Source organism: Boleophthalmus pectinirostris, unplaced genomic scaffold (genome assembly GCF_026225935.1).
Source record: "Boleophthalmus pectinirostris isolate CB_2022bp ecotype Guang Dong unplaced genomic scaffold, ASM2622593v1 HiC_scaffold_16, whole genome shotgun sequence".
Classification (NCBI taxonomy): domain Eukaryota; kingdom Metazoa; phylum Chordata; class Actinopteri; order Gobiiformes; family Gobiidae; genus Boleophthalmus; species Boleophthalmus pectinirostris.
Genome location: NW_026571095.1, coordinates 26583245 through 26600946, shown reverse-complemented (window position 1 = coordinate 26600946; position 17702 = coordinate 26583245). Strand labels below are relative to the sequence as shown.

At 40.6% G+C, this 17702-nt stretch overlaps 1 protein-coding gene across 1 annotated transcript in view; it reads right to left on the bottom strand.

Moving 5' to 3' along the window:
* Window positions 1-17702, bottom strand: part of LOC110153462 (protein tyrosine phosphatase receptor type M) — a 583698-nt gene that overhangs the window by 116192 nt on the left and 449804 nt on the right. The window contains exon 20 of the mRNA XM_055151363.1: window positions 16976-17169. Within this exon, the coding sequence (XP_055007338.1) occupies window positions 16976-17169 (194 nt within the window). The remainder of the gene's footprint in view (window positions 1-16975; window positions 17170-17702) is intronic.

Genomic DNA, 17702 nt, shown 5'->3' with positions numbered 1-17702 from the left:
AAGAAAGAGGAGAGAAGGGACAGGAGATAAGGAGAGAGGAGGAAAGGAAACAAGAGGACAGAGGAGAGGAGGGATGGAAGATGAGACGAGAGGAGGAAAGAGGAGAGGAGGAAGAGAGAAGGAGAGAGAGGAAGAAGAGAGGAGAGGAGGAGGAAGAGGAGGAAGGAAGGAGAGAGAGAGAGGAGGAGCAGAAGATGAAGGAGAAAGAGGAGAAGGAGACAGGAAGAAAGAGGAGAGAAGGGATGGGAGAGGAGGAGAGAGGAGGAAAGAGGAAAGGAGATGAGAAGAGAGGAAGAGGAGGTACAGAAGAGACGGAGAGAGGAGGAAAGAGGGGAGGAGAGACAGAAAATGAAGAAAGAGGAGGAAAGGAGACATGAGTAAAGAGGAGAGGAGGAGCAGGACAGGAGGAGAGAGGAGGAAAGGAGAGAGGAAGAAAGAGGAGAAGAGGGACAGAAGATGAAGAGAGAGGAGGAAAGAAAAGGAGAGAGGAGGAAAAGAGAGGAGGAAAGAGGAGAGAAGGGGCAGAAGATGAGGAGAGAGGAGGACAGAGGAGGAAAGGGGCAGAAGATAGGGAGAGGAGGAAAGAGAAGGAGAGAGGAGAAAAGGCAAGGAGGATAGAGGAGAGGAGGGACAGAAGATGAAGAAAGAGGAGGAAAGGAGAGAGGAGGAAAGAGGAGAGGAAGAAAGAAGAGAGAAGAAATAAGGAGAGAGAGGAGGAGAGAGAAGAGAAGGGACGGGAGAGGAGGACTGGAGGAAAGAGGAGAGGAGGGACAGGAGATGAGGAGAGAGGAGGAAAGAGACGGAGGAGAGATGAGGACAGGAGAGAGGAAGAGAGAGGAAAGGAGACATGAGGAAAGAGGAGAGGAGGAGCAGGACAGGAGGATAGAGGAGGAAAGGAGAGAGGAAGAAAGAGGAGAAGAGGGACAGAAGATGAGGAGAGAGGAGGAAAGAAGAGAGGAGGAAAGGAGAAGAAGAAAGAGGAGAGAAGGGACAGGAGATAAGGAGAGAGGAGGAAAGGAGAGAGGAGGGAAGGAGAGGAAGAAAGAGGAGAGAAGGGATAGGAGATAAGGAGAGAGGAGGAAAGAGGAGGGACAAGAGATGAGGAGAGGAGAAAAGGAGTGAGGAAGGAAAGAGGAGGAGAAGGGATAGGAGATAAGGAGAGAGGAGGAAAGGAGAGAGGAGGAAAGCAGAGAGGAGGAAAGGAGAGGAAGAAAGAGGAGAGAAGGGACAGGAGATAAGGGAAGAGGAGAAAAGAGGAGAGGAAGGACAGAAGATGAAGAGAGAGGAGGAAAAGAGTGGAGGAAAGAGGAGAGGAAGGACAGAAGATGAAGAGAGAGGAGGAAAAGAGTGGAGGAAAGAGGAGAGGAAGGAAGAGGATGAGGGGAGAGAGGAGGAAGAGGAAAGGAGGAGGAAGAGAGGGGACTAGAGATGAGGAGAGGAGAAAAGGAGAGAGGAGGAAAAGAGAAGCGGAGGTGCAGGAGAGGAGGAGAGAGGAGGAAAGATGAGAAAAGGGACAGAAGATGAGGAGAGAGGAAGAAAGCGGAGAGGAGGAGTGGATGGAATATTTTAAAAAGTGTCTCCAAACGTCTCCAACACTCTGACTCACTGGGAAACGAGGCCCTATGTCTAAAATTCTCTTTAAATTTCCCCTTTTTGTACGATTTGTCTGTCCTCAATTACATGTGAACACTCAGTAAAGACTTTTGAGCTGCATTTGGATCACACTTTGTCATTTTAAAGGTGTAACAAGCTGCGCAAAATGTCAATCTACGGCTTCACAAATGCTTGGACTTTACAAAAACAATACGTGAAGCTGATGAGTAGAGCCTCTTCAAGCCCGAGCTCGTCATTACTCACTGAAAACAGACTAGGAGTAGATTTTGAGACGCGCCGCTCTGAACCGAGGCTCCGAACAGTCTTGGGCCCAAACCCACAATTGCTGACGTATGTTTTAAAAGTACCGTAATCGATTTAAAGTGAGAGTACGCAGGAAAGGCCCGATACTGCGTGATCGGAGGCGGCGTAGACAGCTTGTGGTCAGTGTTCAATCACCGTCGATGCTTTCTGTCTCCCGGCTCCGAGAAGCGAGCGGAGCGTCAGTCTGCGAAATAAAAGGCTCTTTCGACGGAGCGCGAGGACGTACGCCTGCGCTGCCGGTGATTCCGCTGAAGAACAGCTTTAATATGCCAAAAATATGGAGGACGGATGGGGAAGACGGAGGGACGAGGGAGACGGATGGGAGCTAAGGACTCTGCGTCGCCCGGAAAGAGGCCCTGAAGGAGGAAGGAGAAGAAGAAGAGGACGAGAGGAAGAGAAAAGGAGGAGGAGCATGTAGAGGAAGAAGAGAAAGGAAAGGAAGGCGTGATGGAGGGATGAGGGAGATGTATGGTAGCTAAGACCTTTTCTGATGGCTTGTGTTGCTCGTAAAGATGCCGCGAAGGAGGAGGAGGAAGGAGAGGAAGAGGTGGAAGGAGAGGAAGATGATGGAGGGATGAGGGAGATGTACGGTAAGGCTTGTGTTGCCCGTAAAAAGATGCCCTGAAGAAGAGGAGAAGAAAGAAGAAAGTGTGAGAGGAGGGAGAAGGTGAAACAAATAATAAGAGAAGAAAAGGAAAGAGGAGGAAGAAGAAAAGAAAGAAGGAATCTGAAAGGAGGAGGAAAGAGGGGGGGAGAGGAAATAGGGGAGAAGAGGTGAAGGAAGAAGAGGAGGATGAGGAAGAGAAGAGGGGGGGGAGAGGAGGAGGGAGGAGATAAAGAGGAGGAGAAGGAAGGACAAGAGGAAGAGCTGAGGAGGGCTGATGCCACTCGCTGGGATGAAGATGATGAAGGGATGAGGAATACACCATTCCTCATCCCTTCATCATCTTCAGGTCACCCTTCGTGTCACCCTGAAAGGAAGAGGAGGAATAGGGAGAAGAGGAGGAGGAAGAGAATGAAAGAGGGGAGGAAAAGCAGGAGGGAAATGAAGAGGAGGAAGAAAGATAGGAAGAGGAAGGAGAGGAGGACAAAGTAGAAAGAGGATGGAAAAGAAGAGAGGGTGACGGAGGGATGAGGAATGGTAGCTAAGGCCTTCTTCTCTGATGGCTCGTGTCGATGGACCACCACTCGCCCCGAAATGGGAGGAGGAAGAAGACGAGGAGGAGAAAGAAGCGAGGGAGGATGAGGAGAAAGAGGAGGAAGAGCAGGAGGGGTGAGGGAGGGGTGGTAGCTCGTGTCAGTGTGCCAGTCGCCCTGAAGGATCCCAGTCTCATCTCACCCACTTCAACATGAATCAGACTCTCACACAAACACCACCCCCACTGCTCCCGTCTCTGTCACTACACATCTACTAATACGGAAAGTACTACAAAAATGAAATACTAAATAAGAAAATTAAAACGCAAAATAATGCAGTGAGTGAAGAACTAAGGCTACGTTCAGACTGCAGCCTGAAGTGACCCAAATCTGATTTTTTCGCCCCCATGTGACCTGTATCTGATCTTTTAATGACAGTGAACAACACAGATCTAGTTTTTTTTCAAATGTGACCCAGGACACTTGGATATGTGCTCCTAAAACCGATACATATCCGATCTTTTGACATGCGACTTCAGTCTGAACGGTCAGGTCACATTCACCCCACCTACACGTCAGGCTCAGAGTCTAGTCAATAACCGAGGTTAGCGAGTTTATTAATATATGGTTGGATCGCTGTATTCAGGCCAAATTGGAGGAGTCTTATCGGAACAGGGCGGTTTTTGAAATGATTGCCAAAGAAATGACTGAGCTCGGCTGCAGTCGGTCCTGGCTCCAATGTCAACAAAAAATAAAGAGCCTGTGAGCCAAATACAAGGAGGCTAAAGACTCAAACAAATGAAGCGGCTGTGGACGTGTAACCTGTCCATTTTACGAAGAACTGGACTGTATTTTGGGAGGCAAGCCCAGTGTTTAGGCGACTTATGTAAAAACTGAGCACGCTCGCTGTGTGTGACGTCGTCGTGTCCTCCAATGTGCATGCGGGACACTTTTGGGGTTTTTGAATTTCACACTGGAGATCACATACAAGTTGCATTTAACTGGAAATGTGAACGACCTTGCAAAAAACTTGGATTTCACAAAAAAATCCAAATTGCAGTCTGAACGTAGCCAATGTGAGTGACTATTAACATTATTGTTTTATTAAATCAGCATTATTAAAGATCCTATATTAAACAAAATTGACTCTTGTGAGCTTTAAGCCACTTTATAATGTCGTTACCTCCTCAAAAACAGACCTGGAGTTTTGTTTTGTTTCATTCACACATGTTTGAGTAACCTTTTATTTTTAGTTTTTATACATATCCAAATCTCAAAATGCTCTCTTCCACCTTGTGATGTCATGAAGCTTTACTAATAGTTTACCATTTACAGTTTGTTTAGTAGAGATTGGCAATTACAGGTCTGAAATAATCCAAATTATTCTAGTGAAAGTGTATGGAGTTTAAAAACACAGTGGAGCACTTGTTACCTGTATTACCACATGAGATCACAAAGTGGGACAGAGTGGTTTTCTTTTGAGAGATTAAGGCATTTCTTGCTTTGAATGTTTGAATTATTTTTATTTTGAATTTTAGTTGCTAAAATTTTAAACATACTTTTTTTTTGTTATTAGAAATTCACCTTTTAAATATTCAGCACAAACATTTTCAGGCCCTCAAATTCAACAGTCAAAATTCAAAATAGTGTGAAATTCGCAGTGAAAAAAAAAAATCGCAGGAAAGACCCAACATGTCAAGGCAGAAGCAATCGATCCAAAGTGACCTGATCTAACTTAGTAACAAACAAGAAATGGTTCGGTGGAGCGATCTGATTGGTCAGAATTAGCCTCATTAAAAACTCATCTCTTTGATTTCTGTGTCAGATGATCGATTGTTTCTACGTTAACATCTTGGATCTTTGTTGTAAAATTTTTCCCTGCCAATTTTACACTCTGAATTTTGACTGTTAAACGTGAAGGCTTGAAAATATTTGTGCTGAATATTTAAAAGGTGACATTTTTATTTTAAATCTGAAACATATTGAAAAAGCATGTTTATAATGTCAGCAACTAAAATTCAGAATAAAAATAATAATTCAAACATGTTTTTTTCCGAGTTAAAAAATTCAAAGCGAGAAATTCATCGGTCTTTAAAATTCAAAATCTGATGGAACAAATTATCTTCAATACTCAGCCTAAATATACACGTTTGTGCGTTAAACGTGTGAATGAAACAAAACACAACTCTAGGTCTGTTTATGACGAGGAAACAACATTTTAAAATCAGAAAATAGTGTAATATGGGTTCTTTAATAATAAAATGAAGATCAATGATGGAAAATTCTGTATTTCTATTCCTAAAAAACGAATTGAAGTGGCAGCTAAAATACTGAAATAAAAAGAAATAACTACGCTGAGTAAAAGTATGAAAAAAAGAACCTATAATAGTATTTTGTGCATACAGTAGCTTTAACTGTACGCCAAATTCCTGCAACTGTGGCCCAGGGGAGTGTGCAAATGCATTTTATTGGCCGTGACTGCGCTCAAGGAAAACAAACAGCTCCGTGTTATAATAAACTTCCCCATTGCAATAAGTGGTGAGGTTTACTCGCTACAAATGATCCTCTCTGGCACCCGTCCAGCTTAAACCGGTTTTTAATTACAGTCTACCTGCTGTATCCACTCCTGTTGTTTTCTTTGTGCAAAACTTCATAACATAAACTTAGAGATGTTTTTACGAGCTTGTGGTGCCATTACAATAAGGGTTTATGTGTGAATGGTGTTGTGTTCCTTTGAGTTTGCCAGTTCTATACTGCAAAAATAATTGTTAAGAGCAGAGGTTTTCTTCCAGCTGTGAGTAAGTCTACAAGTGACAAAAGCTTTTCTTACTCTTATTTGAGCTACTCTACCCATATAGTTAAAATGGCAAGAAATCTCGTAAGATTGTTTTGAGAAGTTTTGATGAGATTGAGATTGAGGCTAAACCTGGAACTAAACAAGGACTAGACTAGGACTAAACCAGGACCAAATCAGGATTAAACCAAAAGATGTTTTTACAAGCATGTGGTCCCATCATAATAAAAGTTTATGTGTGAATGGTGTTGTGTTCCTTTGAGTTTGTTGGTTCTATAGTGCAAAAATGATCTAGTCTACAAGTGACAAAAGGTTTATGGTAATATGAAATGATCTGAAGATCGTCCTGACAGTTACTCTTTAAGTTTGGCTTTTTTCTTTCTCTTATTTGAGCTACTCTACCCATATAGTTAAAATGGCAAGAAATCTCATAAGATTGCTTTTAGTAGTTTTGAGGAGATTGAGATTGAGGCTAAACCCCGGAACTAAACATGGACTAGACTAGGACTGAACCAGGACTAAAACAGGACTAAACCAAGAGATGTTTTTACAAGTGTGTGTGCCATCATAATGCGGGTTTATGTGTGAAGGATGTTGTGTTCCTTTGAGTTTGTTGGTTCTATACTGCAAAAATAATCTAGTCTACAAGTGACAAAAACTTCATGTTAATACAAAATGATTTGAAGATCGTCCTGACAGTTACTCTTTAAGTTAGTCTTACTTGAGTGGTTTTCCTAAATGCTCTTTTCTTACTCTTATTTGAGCTACTCTGCCCATATAGTTAAAATGGAAAGAAATCTTGTGAGATTGTTTTTAGTAGTTTGAGATTGACTGAGGCTAAACCTGGAACTACACAAGGACTAGAACTAGGACTAAATCAGGTCTAAACTAGGACTAAACCAAGTAAGTGTTCATTTGATTTCAAATAGTACTTCTAAATCAATTTAAAATAGCAAGCACTGTCCAAGACGCAAAACTCTGCTCAGATCTGCTCACGTTGCGCACGTATTTACGTCACATACATTACCACCTGTATTTCTTTTTGGTGTAACATGTGAATCATCAAAAGTGAATCCATTACTCATTTTAACTCATATAGACACAGTAAAGAATTGTTCATTTAACACAGCAGCAGCAGGAAGCCAACATTTCAAAATAAAAGAAGAAATGAAGAAACAACCACAGCGTGCAACATTCAAACATGCACAGACTCAATACATAGATTCTAATGGGGCTTTATGGAGCACTGTAGTTCAAATATATATATGCAGAAATTGTATATATACTTCAAACAAAAATGTAATTAAGTAGAAAAATGGGCTCTAATTCTTAGTCTTGCTTATTTTTAAAAGCCCATATTACGGTTAGTTATAATGTTGTTTCCTCATCACAAACAGACCTGGAGTTGTGTTTTGTTTCATTCACACATGTTTTACAAACAAACCCTGCATATTTAGACTTTAGAGTCCTTCTCCCAAACAGAAAACACTCTGTTCCACCTTGTGATGTCATGTGGTGATACAGGAAGTGCTCCACTACGTTTTTAAACTCCTTTCACCGCAATCGTTTGGATAATTTCAGGCTTGGAATCTCTAATTTCAGCTAAACAAAAGGTAAAACGTAGCTGAAACTATCACTTCATGACATCACAAGGTGGAACGGAGAATTCTGAGTTTGGAGATGCTGACAAAAATATGAACAAATTACTCAAACGTGTGAACAAAACAACTCCAGGTATGTTTTTGATAAGCATTCTAAAGTGGATTAAAGCTCACAAGAGTAAATTTTGTGTAATATATGACCTTTAAAACTAAAAGTACTTAAAAAACACGGTAATTTCACTCCAAATACTGTAGTTACATCGTAGCTTGTTATCGTTTTAGTGTAAAAATCTACCAGTAACAAATAATTTATAATGCAATACTCAAAATTCAGCATTTCACAGTGAGCAAATGAGCATAGCAGATATCGGTGAATGCCCTTTTCAGATCAAAATCGACAAGCCCAAAGAATCTGCCATTTTGGTCTGATATTATATTTGATTTTCCCACAACAGTTTGACTACAAAACTCACAATGATAAAGAATAGCATTTTCTTACCTCGTTTATCTGATCCAATGTTAAGAATAAGAAGCAAGGGAGAAGATACAGTACAAGGTAAGTATAGACATATTTAAAAAGGGCATTAACCTTAAAAAAATACACAGAAAAAAGCAGCAAGAGGAATGATTAGCACAAGCAGAATTGGCACGCCCACACTGAGATCAGGCAAAACAGGACGGAAATTAAAAGTACATTATATATAAGCTGTAAGTGGATGTGAAAAAGAAATAATTTGAAAGAGAAAGGCAAGTTTAAAGCGCACATATTATGCAATTTTCTGATGTACTGTATGTTATAATGTTGTTTCATCATTACAAACAGACCTGGAGTTGTGTTTTGTTTCATTTACACATGTTTAACACACAAATCTTGCATATTTAGGCCGAGTTTGTCTCTCAAACTGAAAAAAATCTCTTCTAAACTAAAGGTATAAAGTAGCTATTAACCTGAAAAACACCACTTCATGACATCACAATGTGTGAATGAAACAAAACACAACTCCAGGTCTGTTTTTTTGACGAGATAACAACATTATAACACGGCTTAAAGCTCACAAGAGTTAATTTTGCATAATAAAGTGGGACTAAACACTTAAACTTCGTCCAGAACCACATTTTAAACAGAACTGTGAAACCGGGCAGGACCTGAAAGACTAAAGGGGGAGGAGCTGAGGGGTCTGGAGGTGTAAGGAACAGTGTGATTGTTCTAACAGGGATCCACTAGGGATGTAACAATAACCAAAATATCGTGATACTTGTATCGTAAGTTCTCATAGTAATGTCCTGGACCATCACAATATATCGAAATACAAGCCTCTTTGCTTAAATTAAGAGTTATGGTGCAGCAATAGCTAAAAAAAAATACAGAGAACTACATAGACCATGATCCTTTGCTCCACTTCAGTGTAAACTACAAGAAGAAGTAACAGTTCTAAACACTTTTAAGTCTTAGTTCTTTAGATTAAGTCTTGTCAAGGCATTTTAAGAGGAAAAAGTTGCATATTAACAGTTTTGTTTTTGCCTCCACAAAATATCGCAATAAATATACGGTGAGAAATTTTTTAAACGGTAATGTAAGTTTGGAGGAAGCGAGAAACTTCAGAGGGACTGGCGAAAGGCGGGAATGGAGAGCACAGCTTCATGGCAACCGAGAGGGTGCGCCATGAAACTTTCCTGGAAGTCACTGGATGGATCGACAAAGCCTGGACTTCAGTGACACCGAAACCATCCAGTCGGGATTCAGAAAGGCCGGAATAATTCTAACTGGAACTGATGCTGAGTCTGATGATAGATACACAGAAGAGGAAACGGCGCTCTGTTTACCTCCGGAGGTCGCAGAGTTGCTCAGAAGTGACACCGAGGATGAAGAATTCCATGTATTTAAGTAAACTTGTTCTGTTATTTATGCTATATTTATCTGAAGAACTGTTCATATGTGACGTTAACAGTCTGTTGTTCTTTGTTCTATTGTTTTTACTATAACTTGCCTTTCAAGATTAAATGTCGGTTCTTAGTCTCTGATTTTTAAAAAATAAATTTCCCCCCAAAAGTGTGATTATATATGTTTTTTTTCTACTTCATTACACATTTTTTGGCTGGTGCGACTTATACTCCGGAGCGACTTATAGTCCAAAAAATACGGTATATAAATCTTAATTAGGCTCTAAAAAATAAACTAAAACAACCGCATTTATTTCCCAGGATTCCCGGGAAATGAGTCGTCTTGTCTCGGAAAAAAATTAAACCCTAGTAAAAAACCTGCTCGAGTCCATATAGTTGTTGCTTATTTTTTTCTAGAATGTTCTACAGTATTTACGTATTTCTTTTAACTATCTCCATGACGACAAGGAGGCTGAATAACAGGTCAGATCTGTGGAGAAGTGCGCCCGCTCTCGTTATTAATGTATGTTCTTGCGGTAGTTTTGAGCAATAAAAACACTTGTAATTGAATAAATACAAGATATATTTGTTTAATGCCGTACTGTGGAACATACTAAAGCAATAACGTCGTCATGCTCACTAGAAAAGTTACACAGTGCATCTTTAATGTGGCTTTTCCAGCTCGTCCCTGCAGTGCACAGACAGGTAGAGGACACAGAGGTGATTGTAAAGAGACGGCGGTGACATTTATCCCCTCCTCTCTCACTTTTGATTGACAGGAGGTCTAAGCCTGCGGACCTCAAACACCTGTACTCATAATGGCTGACGGGACCGCTGCCCCCGAAGGCCTGGAGGGTAACCGCACGGGGAGGATACATTATTGAACAGAGGAGAGAGGAGAGACGCAGGGACAGAGGTGATTAGACGTGGGAGCTAATGAATGAAAAGATTTAGGATGTTAAAGCGGAACTATTATGCAACTTTTCACAGGGTTTAATATTATAGCAGTTTTCCTTTCTCATTTACCCTCCCAAAGTGGTACTTAGAGTGATTCATCATGCACGTTTGGGTAATCGTGTATTCAAGGCTTCATTATAGTAGTAGTAGTAGTAGTAGTAGTAGTAGTAGTAGTAGTAGTAGTAGTAGTTGAAGTAGTAGAAGAAGTAGAAGCAGCAGTAGCAAAAGTAGTAGTAGTAGTAGTAGTACTGGGATTAGTAGTAGTAGTAGTAGTAGTAGTTATTAGTAGTAGTAGTACCCCGCAGCAGAAAGGGTAGTTGTCATAATAGCAGTAGAAGTAGAAGTAGTAGTAGTAGTAGTAGTAGTAGTAGTAGTAGTAGTAGTAGTAGTAGTAGTAGTAGTAGTAGTAGTAGTAGTAGTAGTAGTAGCAGTAGTACAGGGATTAGTAGTAGTAGTAGAAGAAGTAGAAGCAGCAGTAGCAAAAGTAGTAGTAGTAGTAGTAGTAGTAGTAGTAGTAGTAGTAGTAGTAGTAGTAGTAGTAGTAGTAGCAGTAGCAGTAGTAGTAGTAGTAGGTAGTAGCAGCAGTAGCAGTAGTAGTAGAAGTAGCAGTAGCAGTAGCAAAAGTAGTAGTAGTAGTAGCCGGCAGATGAAATACTAGTAGTCATAATAGCAGTAGTAGTAGTAGTAGTACTGAGATTAGTAGTAGTAGTAGCAGTAGTATTAGGATTGGTATTCATAGTAGAATTAGTAGTAGAATTAGAATTAGTAGTAGTAGTAGTAGCAGTAGCAGCAGCAGTAGTAGTACTGGGATTGGGATTAGTAGTATTAATATTAGTAGTAGTAGTAGTAGTAGTAGTAGTAGTAGCTGTATAAGTGGTAGAAGCAGCATTGGGATTAGTATTCGTAGTAGTATTCATAGTAGTAGTATTGGGATTAGTATTCGTAGTAGTAGTTGTAGCAGCAGACACATTTTATTATTGTGGGTCAGTATTTTTGTTTTAAATGTGTCTTAGTGGTATTCAATAGTAGTATATATTAATAGTAGTATATATTAATAGTAGTATATATTAATAGTAGTAGTGTTTCTTTTATTTATTTTTTTAGATGAATATTGTGATTTAAAATGTACAGTTTATAACAAAGAAGCAGTGGTCTCATAGATTGCAACTACAGAGCAGACACAAGCACAGTATGTCTTCTTTAGTGCATTTTCTTTGTTGATTTGATAGTTCCACTCGATAAACTGGCAAGAAAGTAAAAATATTCGCAAGAGCCCACAACTAAAGTCAATTGTAAAGAGTATTTGAAGAGCAATGCGTCTACATTTGAGAAGTTAGCCTAGCCGGGCCTTCAGACAGATGACGAGTAGCATCTCTCCTGACAGTTTCATTCATTAGCGTTAAGATCCAGTATTTGCATAAACTCTGTCTTAATTTGTATTGATTACACGGGCTTTGCCAGAGCTCGTTACTCCATCCACTGCAGATAAGTCTACATTTGAGTCACTTCGATTTGATTAATGTCGGCATCAAGTCGAAGTAGCAGGAGTAGAAGTTTATTGGTATTTGTGGTGCCATATTAGAAGAGTTCAAAGTAGTAAGTAAGTAAGTGGTAGTGGTACTGAATGAGTAGTACTTCTGTGAGTTTTAGCAGTACAAGCAGTAGTAGCAGTAGTTCTACCAGTACTGCTGCTTGTACTACAAGTTGTGGTAGTAACAGTAGTAGCTGCACTTGCATTAGAAAAAGTAGTAGAAGCAATTTAAAATAGTAGTAGTAGAAGTAGTAGCAGTAGTAGTAGCATAGGAGTAGTAGTAGTAGTAGTAGAAGTAGTGGAAGTAGTAACAGTAGTAGTAGTAAAAATAGTAATAATAATAGTAGTAGTAGTATTGGTAGTAGCAGTTGCATTATTGCAGTAGTAGTAGCAGTAGTAGCAACAGCAGTAATAGTAGCAATAGTAGTAGTAGTGGTGGTAGTAGTAGTAGTAGCAGAGGCAGTAACAGTTGCATTATTGCAGTAGTCCAAGCAGCAGTAGTAGCAGCAGCAGCAGAAGCAGTAGTAGTAGTTTTAGTAGTAGTAGTAGTAGTAGTTCTAGTAGCAGCAGTAGCAGTGGTAGTAGCAGTTACATTATTGCAGTAGTAGTAGTAGTAGTAGTAGTAGTACAGTAGTAGTAGTAGTAGCAGTAGCAGTAGCAGTACTAGTATTAGTAGTAGTATTAGTAGTAGCAGTAGTAGTAGCCATAGTAGTCGTATTGGTTATAGCAGTTGCATTATTGCAGTAGTAGTAGTAGTAGTAGTAGCAGTACTAGTATTAGGAGTAGTATTAGTAGTAGCAGCAGTAGCAGCAGTAGCAGCAGTAGTAGCAGTAGTAGCAGCAGTAGTAGTAGTAGTAGCAGTAGTAGTAGTCATAGTAGTAGCAGTAGAGGTAGCAACAGTATTATCAACAATATTTAACACTATTTATTTAGTTATTGTGGTGCAGTATTTTGTTGTTTTCACTGTGTTTTAGTAGAATACAATAGTAGACGTGGTAAAAGTAGTAGTAGTAGTTATAGTGGTAGTAACTCGACTCCTCATTTAGTACTGTAATATCTTCCTAGTGCTCCCCTGGGGACTATGATTTCAAACTTGGCCAAAAACAAGGCGCACCTTTCACTGTGATTCATATTTAACAACAGTCATTATTAGTGTGTATTTGACGCCGCGCTGTTCCAACATGGCCGCCAGCTGGGGCCGCGCTGCTGTGTGGGGACCGAGGGACCAGTGAGGGGGACTGGACCAGAGCCAGAGCAGCCAGAGTCCCGGTCTAATGAGGCAGGGGAGGGGGAAGTCTGCTGGGCCAGGGCTGCTGTGACGGGGGGGCTCCTGGTGTTACAGAGAGTGGCGCCTAACAGAGCCAGAGACAGTGGAGATACAGGGATAATAGAGGAAGCTTACACTGTATTTTTTATTATTGCCGGCAGCAGGGTTGGTAAAAGTATCGACAATCAGATACTAATTGAGACTAAAACTAGTATTGAAACTAGATACTCATTTTGGGCAGGTATCGATAGGCCTAGTTAAAAAGTCACAGTCACAGAACCTTTCCTGAAGCGTTAGAATGATCCTGAGCTGCTTTTTTACGTTCTTGATCTCATCTTGGACTCGAGCGCATTTGGACTCGGTCTTGTTTTGGTCGTGATAGCGCCTGGTCTCGGACTCAAGGTCTGACATTCGACGAGTGCGATCGTATTTCATTATGGACGGTAAATGTTAGCCTGATTCATCAGCCGGTTTCACTTCGGGGAAACCATCTGACCTCGCAGCATTAGGATTCGTTTGCTCGACAGTAGGCGGGTACTTTTAAAAAATGTAACCAATCGCTGCTATTTGGTTGTGATGTATGTAATGCGCCAAATCCCATAGAAAGAAGGGCAATAATGTCTTTTTCTTGATAAAATTCACTAAACATTCTCTTTGTTCCCGCTTTAAATCCTCAATCTCGGGAATTGTTGCCAACACAGAATGTCTGTCTTCGTCTACATCCATCTCGACGCTTTGTTTACTGTTGCGCTGTACCACAAAAGGGACCTAGACAGACGCTTGAGTGTGACGTCATGGCTTCACAGCTCTTCGCTGATTGGCCGGTGCGTGGTCTACAACTTCTGAGGTTCTTGCAAACCGTCTAGTGTATTCTGATTCCTGACCTAGTCGCTGGAGAGAAATGACATTGAGCGGAGGCACTAGGTGGCGCCAGTCTGGCAAGGTAAATGTACAGAGGCTGCTCAATATCACTGCAAAACCAGAAGTCCAGTAGCCGTTTAGTGCGGTCTTGACTACAACACTAGTACACGATCATGGACCGCTACAGAACCTACCTGGATGATTACACTGATATAATGTCACATATTTGGCAAATGACTTCTTAAAGATAATTACAACTTGTTCAAATATTCGTGAATACAACTTCGAGAGGGAAAATGATAAAGAGAAACAACTGTATCATTGTTAAAAGCTCGATTTTGCATAATAGGTCTGTGTTAAAGTATGCTAAATTACACAGTTTGTCTTTTCTGTTCCCAAAGTTTAATTATAATTCATATCTTTATTTTTTAATTATAAAAAAATACAGTACGATGACAAAGCGGTTAGTGCTCTCCCTACACAGCAAAAAGGTTCTGGGTTTGATTCTGGTGTGATGGGAGGCCTTTCTGTGTGGAGTTTGCATGTTCTCACTGTGCCTGTGTACTGTAGGTTTCCTCTCGGTGCTCCGGTTTTCCTCTACCCTACTATTTTTTTCAATTACAATTTTTTATTTGACTTTATTTGTCAACCACGCCTTTCAAACACAATCACATGAGCTGAACTCGACAGTGTAAAGTCCATGAGAGCGTCCAACACACACAGAGCGCCGCAGACACACAAAGACACATCCACAGACGACAGGGAACAGATGAGCAACACAAGCTGTAAACACACAAAAGACGGAACGCATCAACTATTTATCGTAAAAGTGCATCTGGAGGAACATAACAATTGTGCTACGGTCGGCAAAAGAGAGTGGAGGAGACGAGGAGAGGACGAGAGGAGGAGGAGAGGAGGGCCATGTATTATAAGGCTGTGTCACACTGGAAACTAGACTTTTTATCCTCAGAGGGGCTGTAAGTGGCCTGTGGGCTGTATTGTGTCAGGTCGGTAGTGTTAAACAGAAATGATGTTGTTTTTACCTGGGGTAGAGGAAGTTGCAGTCAGATTCTAGTGTAATGTGGAAAACCATATTTAAGGTTGAAAGTGTAACACGGAGATTGAGAGCGATGCTAAATTCAACACAAGGGATAGTGTCGGAAGTTGCTTTAAAGATTCCATATGTAAATTTTTGGCTGGTGGTACGTCACCTGCTTGTTTCTATGTACTGTATTTTTCGGACTATGAGGCGCAATTCTCTCGTCTATTTTCATACATAAGGAGCACCAGATTATAAGGCGCATTAATCGAATGAGTGATGATTAATGAATATGGGTGGATAATTTAAGTCCAAATATAGATTGAGTAATAATGTGTTTAATGCAGCTTTGCACACATTTGTTTACGTTTTACAGAAACAAAACTTAAAACCGTGTGGTTAATTTGCATAAATTAGATGCTGAAAAACCAGCTTGCTGATGTGGTCAGCCTCTGTCAGACTAAAGTACACGACTCAGTGGAAATATGTGAAAATCAGTTCGGGGTTACTAAGCACAACCAGGATTAATACATAAGGTGCACTGTTAATTTTTGAGAAAATTAAGGGATTTTAAGTGCACCTTATAGTCCAAAAAATACAGTATATGTCATTGCTCTGAGAGGAATGTTCCACAGTATGACATTAAACAGCTCTACCTTACATTTATTCAATTACAGACAGTGTTGGGAGTAACATGTTATAAAAGTAACGAATTACTGTAATGTTTGCTTTTTGCTGTAATGCAGTAATGTAAGGTATTACAGGGGAAAAAATTTTAATATTTTACTCGGTAATGCCCGTTATAATGCTTTTTTAATGTGGATTGAAGTGGTGGGTTTTTCTTCATACAAATTTGCTAAAATCACTGCGATATCAGCAGCGGTGAAATGCCGGAGGTGCGCCCGCTTAGACCATCAGCTAACCTGCGCAGAACTCTGCTCTGTTTAGACCTGGGTCAGTTCTGGTTTAGACCAGGTTCAGTCCATATATGGAGCAAAAGTTCAGCATCTTCAGTTATTTTGGTGAGAGTAACTTGAGAGAATGAGAGCCTCGCACATCAACTACTAGAGACGGGTGCTTTGGAGGAGAGGGAGCAGCCCCAGAACATACGTGAGAGTAACTTAAAAGTGCTGCAGTAGTCGTGTAATGTCTTACATTTTAAATACAGTAATATTGTAATGTAATGAATTACTTCGAAATGACAATAATAAGTCATAAATAACACATTACAGTTTTAAAGTAACTTGCCCAACAGTGGTTACAGGTGGTTTTACAACTCAAAAATACCTGGAAAATACAGGCATTCTGATTATGAGCAGGGTCGCCTCTCCACAGATCTGACCTGTGACTAGGCCTGGTTTGGTCTTGATGAAGATAGAAAGGTTTAATACCACACTGTGAAACATTCAGGTATGGTAAGGTAAGAAGAAACCCAGACACAGAGAGAACATGCAAACAGGGGTGAACCTTGTTAGAGCCTTGCTAACCATTCTACCTGTTTATTTCAGGCTCGGTCTGGATTCTACTCTTATGTGGTGCCATATTGCTCCAGATTTACTGTTTTTAATAAACGGAAAGCCACGATAGAAATAGAAAATCATATATCATCGCAAGTATGGGGGAGTTGGGAATTAAACGCAAGAATTTTTGGGGGCGTTTTTCAGGTACTGCTACGAGACAAAGCTGTCATCTGAATTTAAAAAAAGACATATACACATTTGGATAAATTAAGTTGAGATTTTTCGCTAAGTCGTTGATTGTGTCGCCATGGAGACTCCTCAACATATCGCCATTAGAGATACTTGCACAACACCCCAAACGCAAAACAATTCATGACCACATTCACGAACATGTCTTGTATTCACTGTGGATATTGTTCATCTGTCTGCATGTAGCTTTATAATAATTTTTTATGTATATATGCCATAAAATATTTAAAAATCATCACTAAAAACAACCAACAAACAGATATCGTGTATGTGTATCTTACCTCGTACTCCTCCTTGAAGCCGTATCCCTCGGAACACTTCATCTGGGTGATGTGCTGGAGCAGGTCGGCCACGCGGATGGCCGGGTGGAGCTGGGCGGTCTGGTAGGGCACGTCTGCCGCCTCGCGCTTCCGCAGAGAGTGACTGTGAGGCTGCACCAGGCTGCTCGTGTCACTGCCCATGTTCTGGCTCTCATCTGGGGGACATGGAGACGAGAAGGGCCAAGCCAGGTCAAAATGGACACACGGGAGAAGGAGGGAGAGACAGAAAGAGAGAGAAAGAGGTGCAGGTGTAGCGCAGAGGGAGGTGGGAGTTACTCGGTTTCAAAGTGAATTTTATATTTGTTTTATATTTGTTTTGTGCTGTGATTTAAAGCGGGACAAGCTAAACACCGGCCCAAAATGACTTTTCAAATAGTGCTGTGAAACTGGGCAGTGGAGGACTAAAGAAGAGAGTGAGGATGAAACACTTAGCTAATCAGGGCAGTCATATGTCATGTCACCAACTACCTGAAACTGCAGAGGCCATTGGAGCCATGAGACACCAGTTTTCATACATTTTTGACTAGAAACCTTCACATTTACTAGACTAAAGACCATATATAATGCTATAAAAACACCATATACACAACTTCGTAGCAAAAAAAGTTGATTTAACGTTTAGTTCCACTTTAAAGTATCTCTTCCTGTTCTGTAAAGCACTTTGAAATACTTTGTGTACAAAATGTGC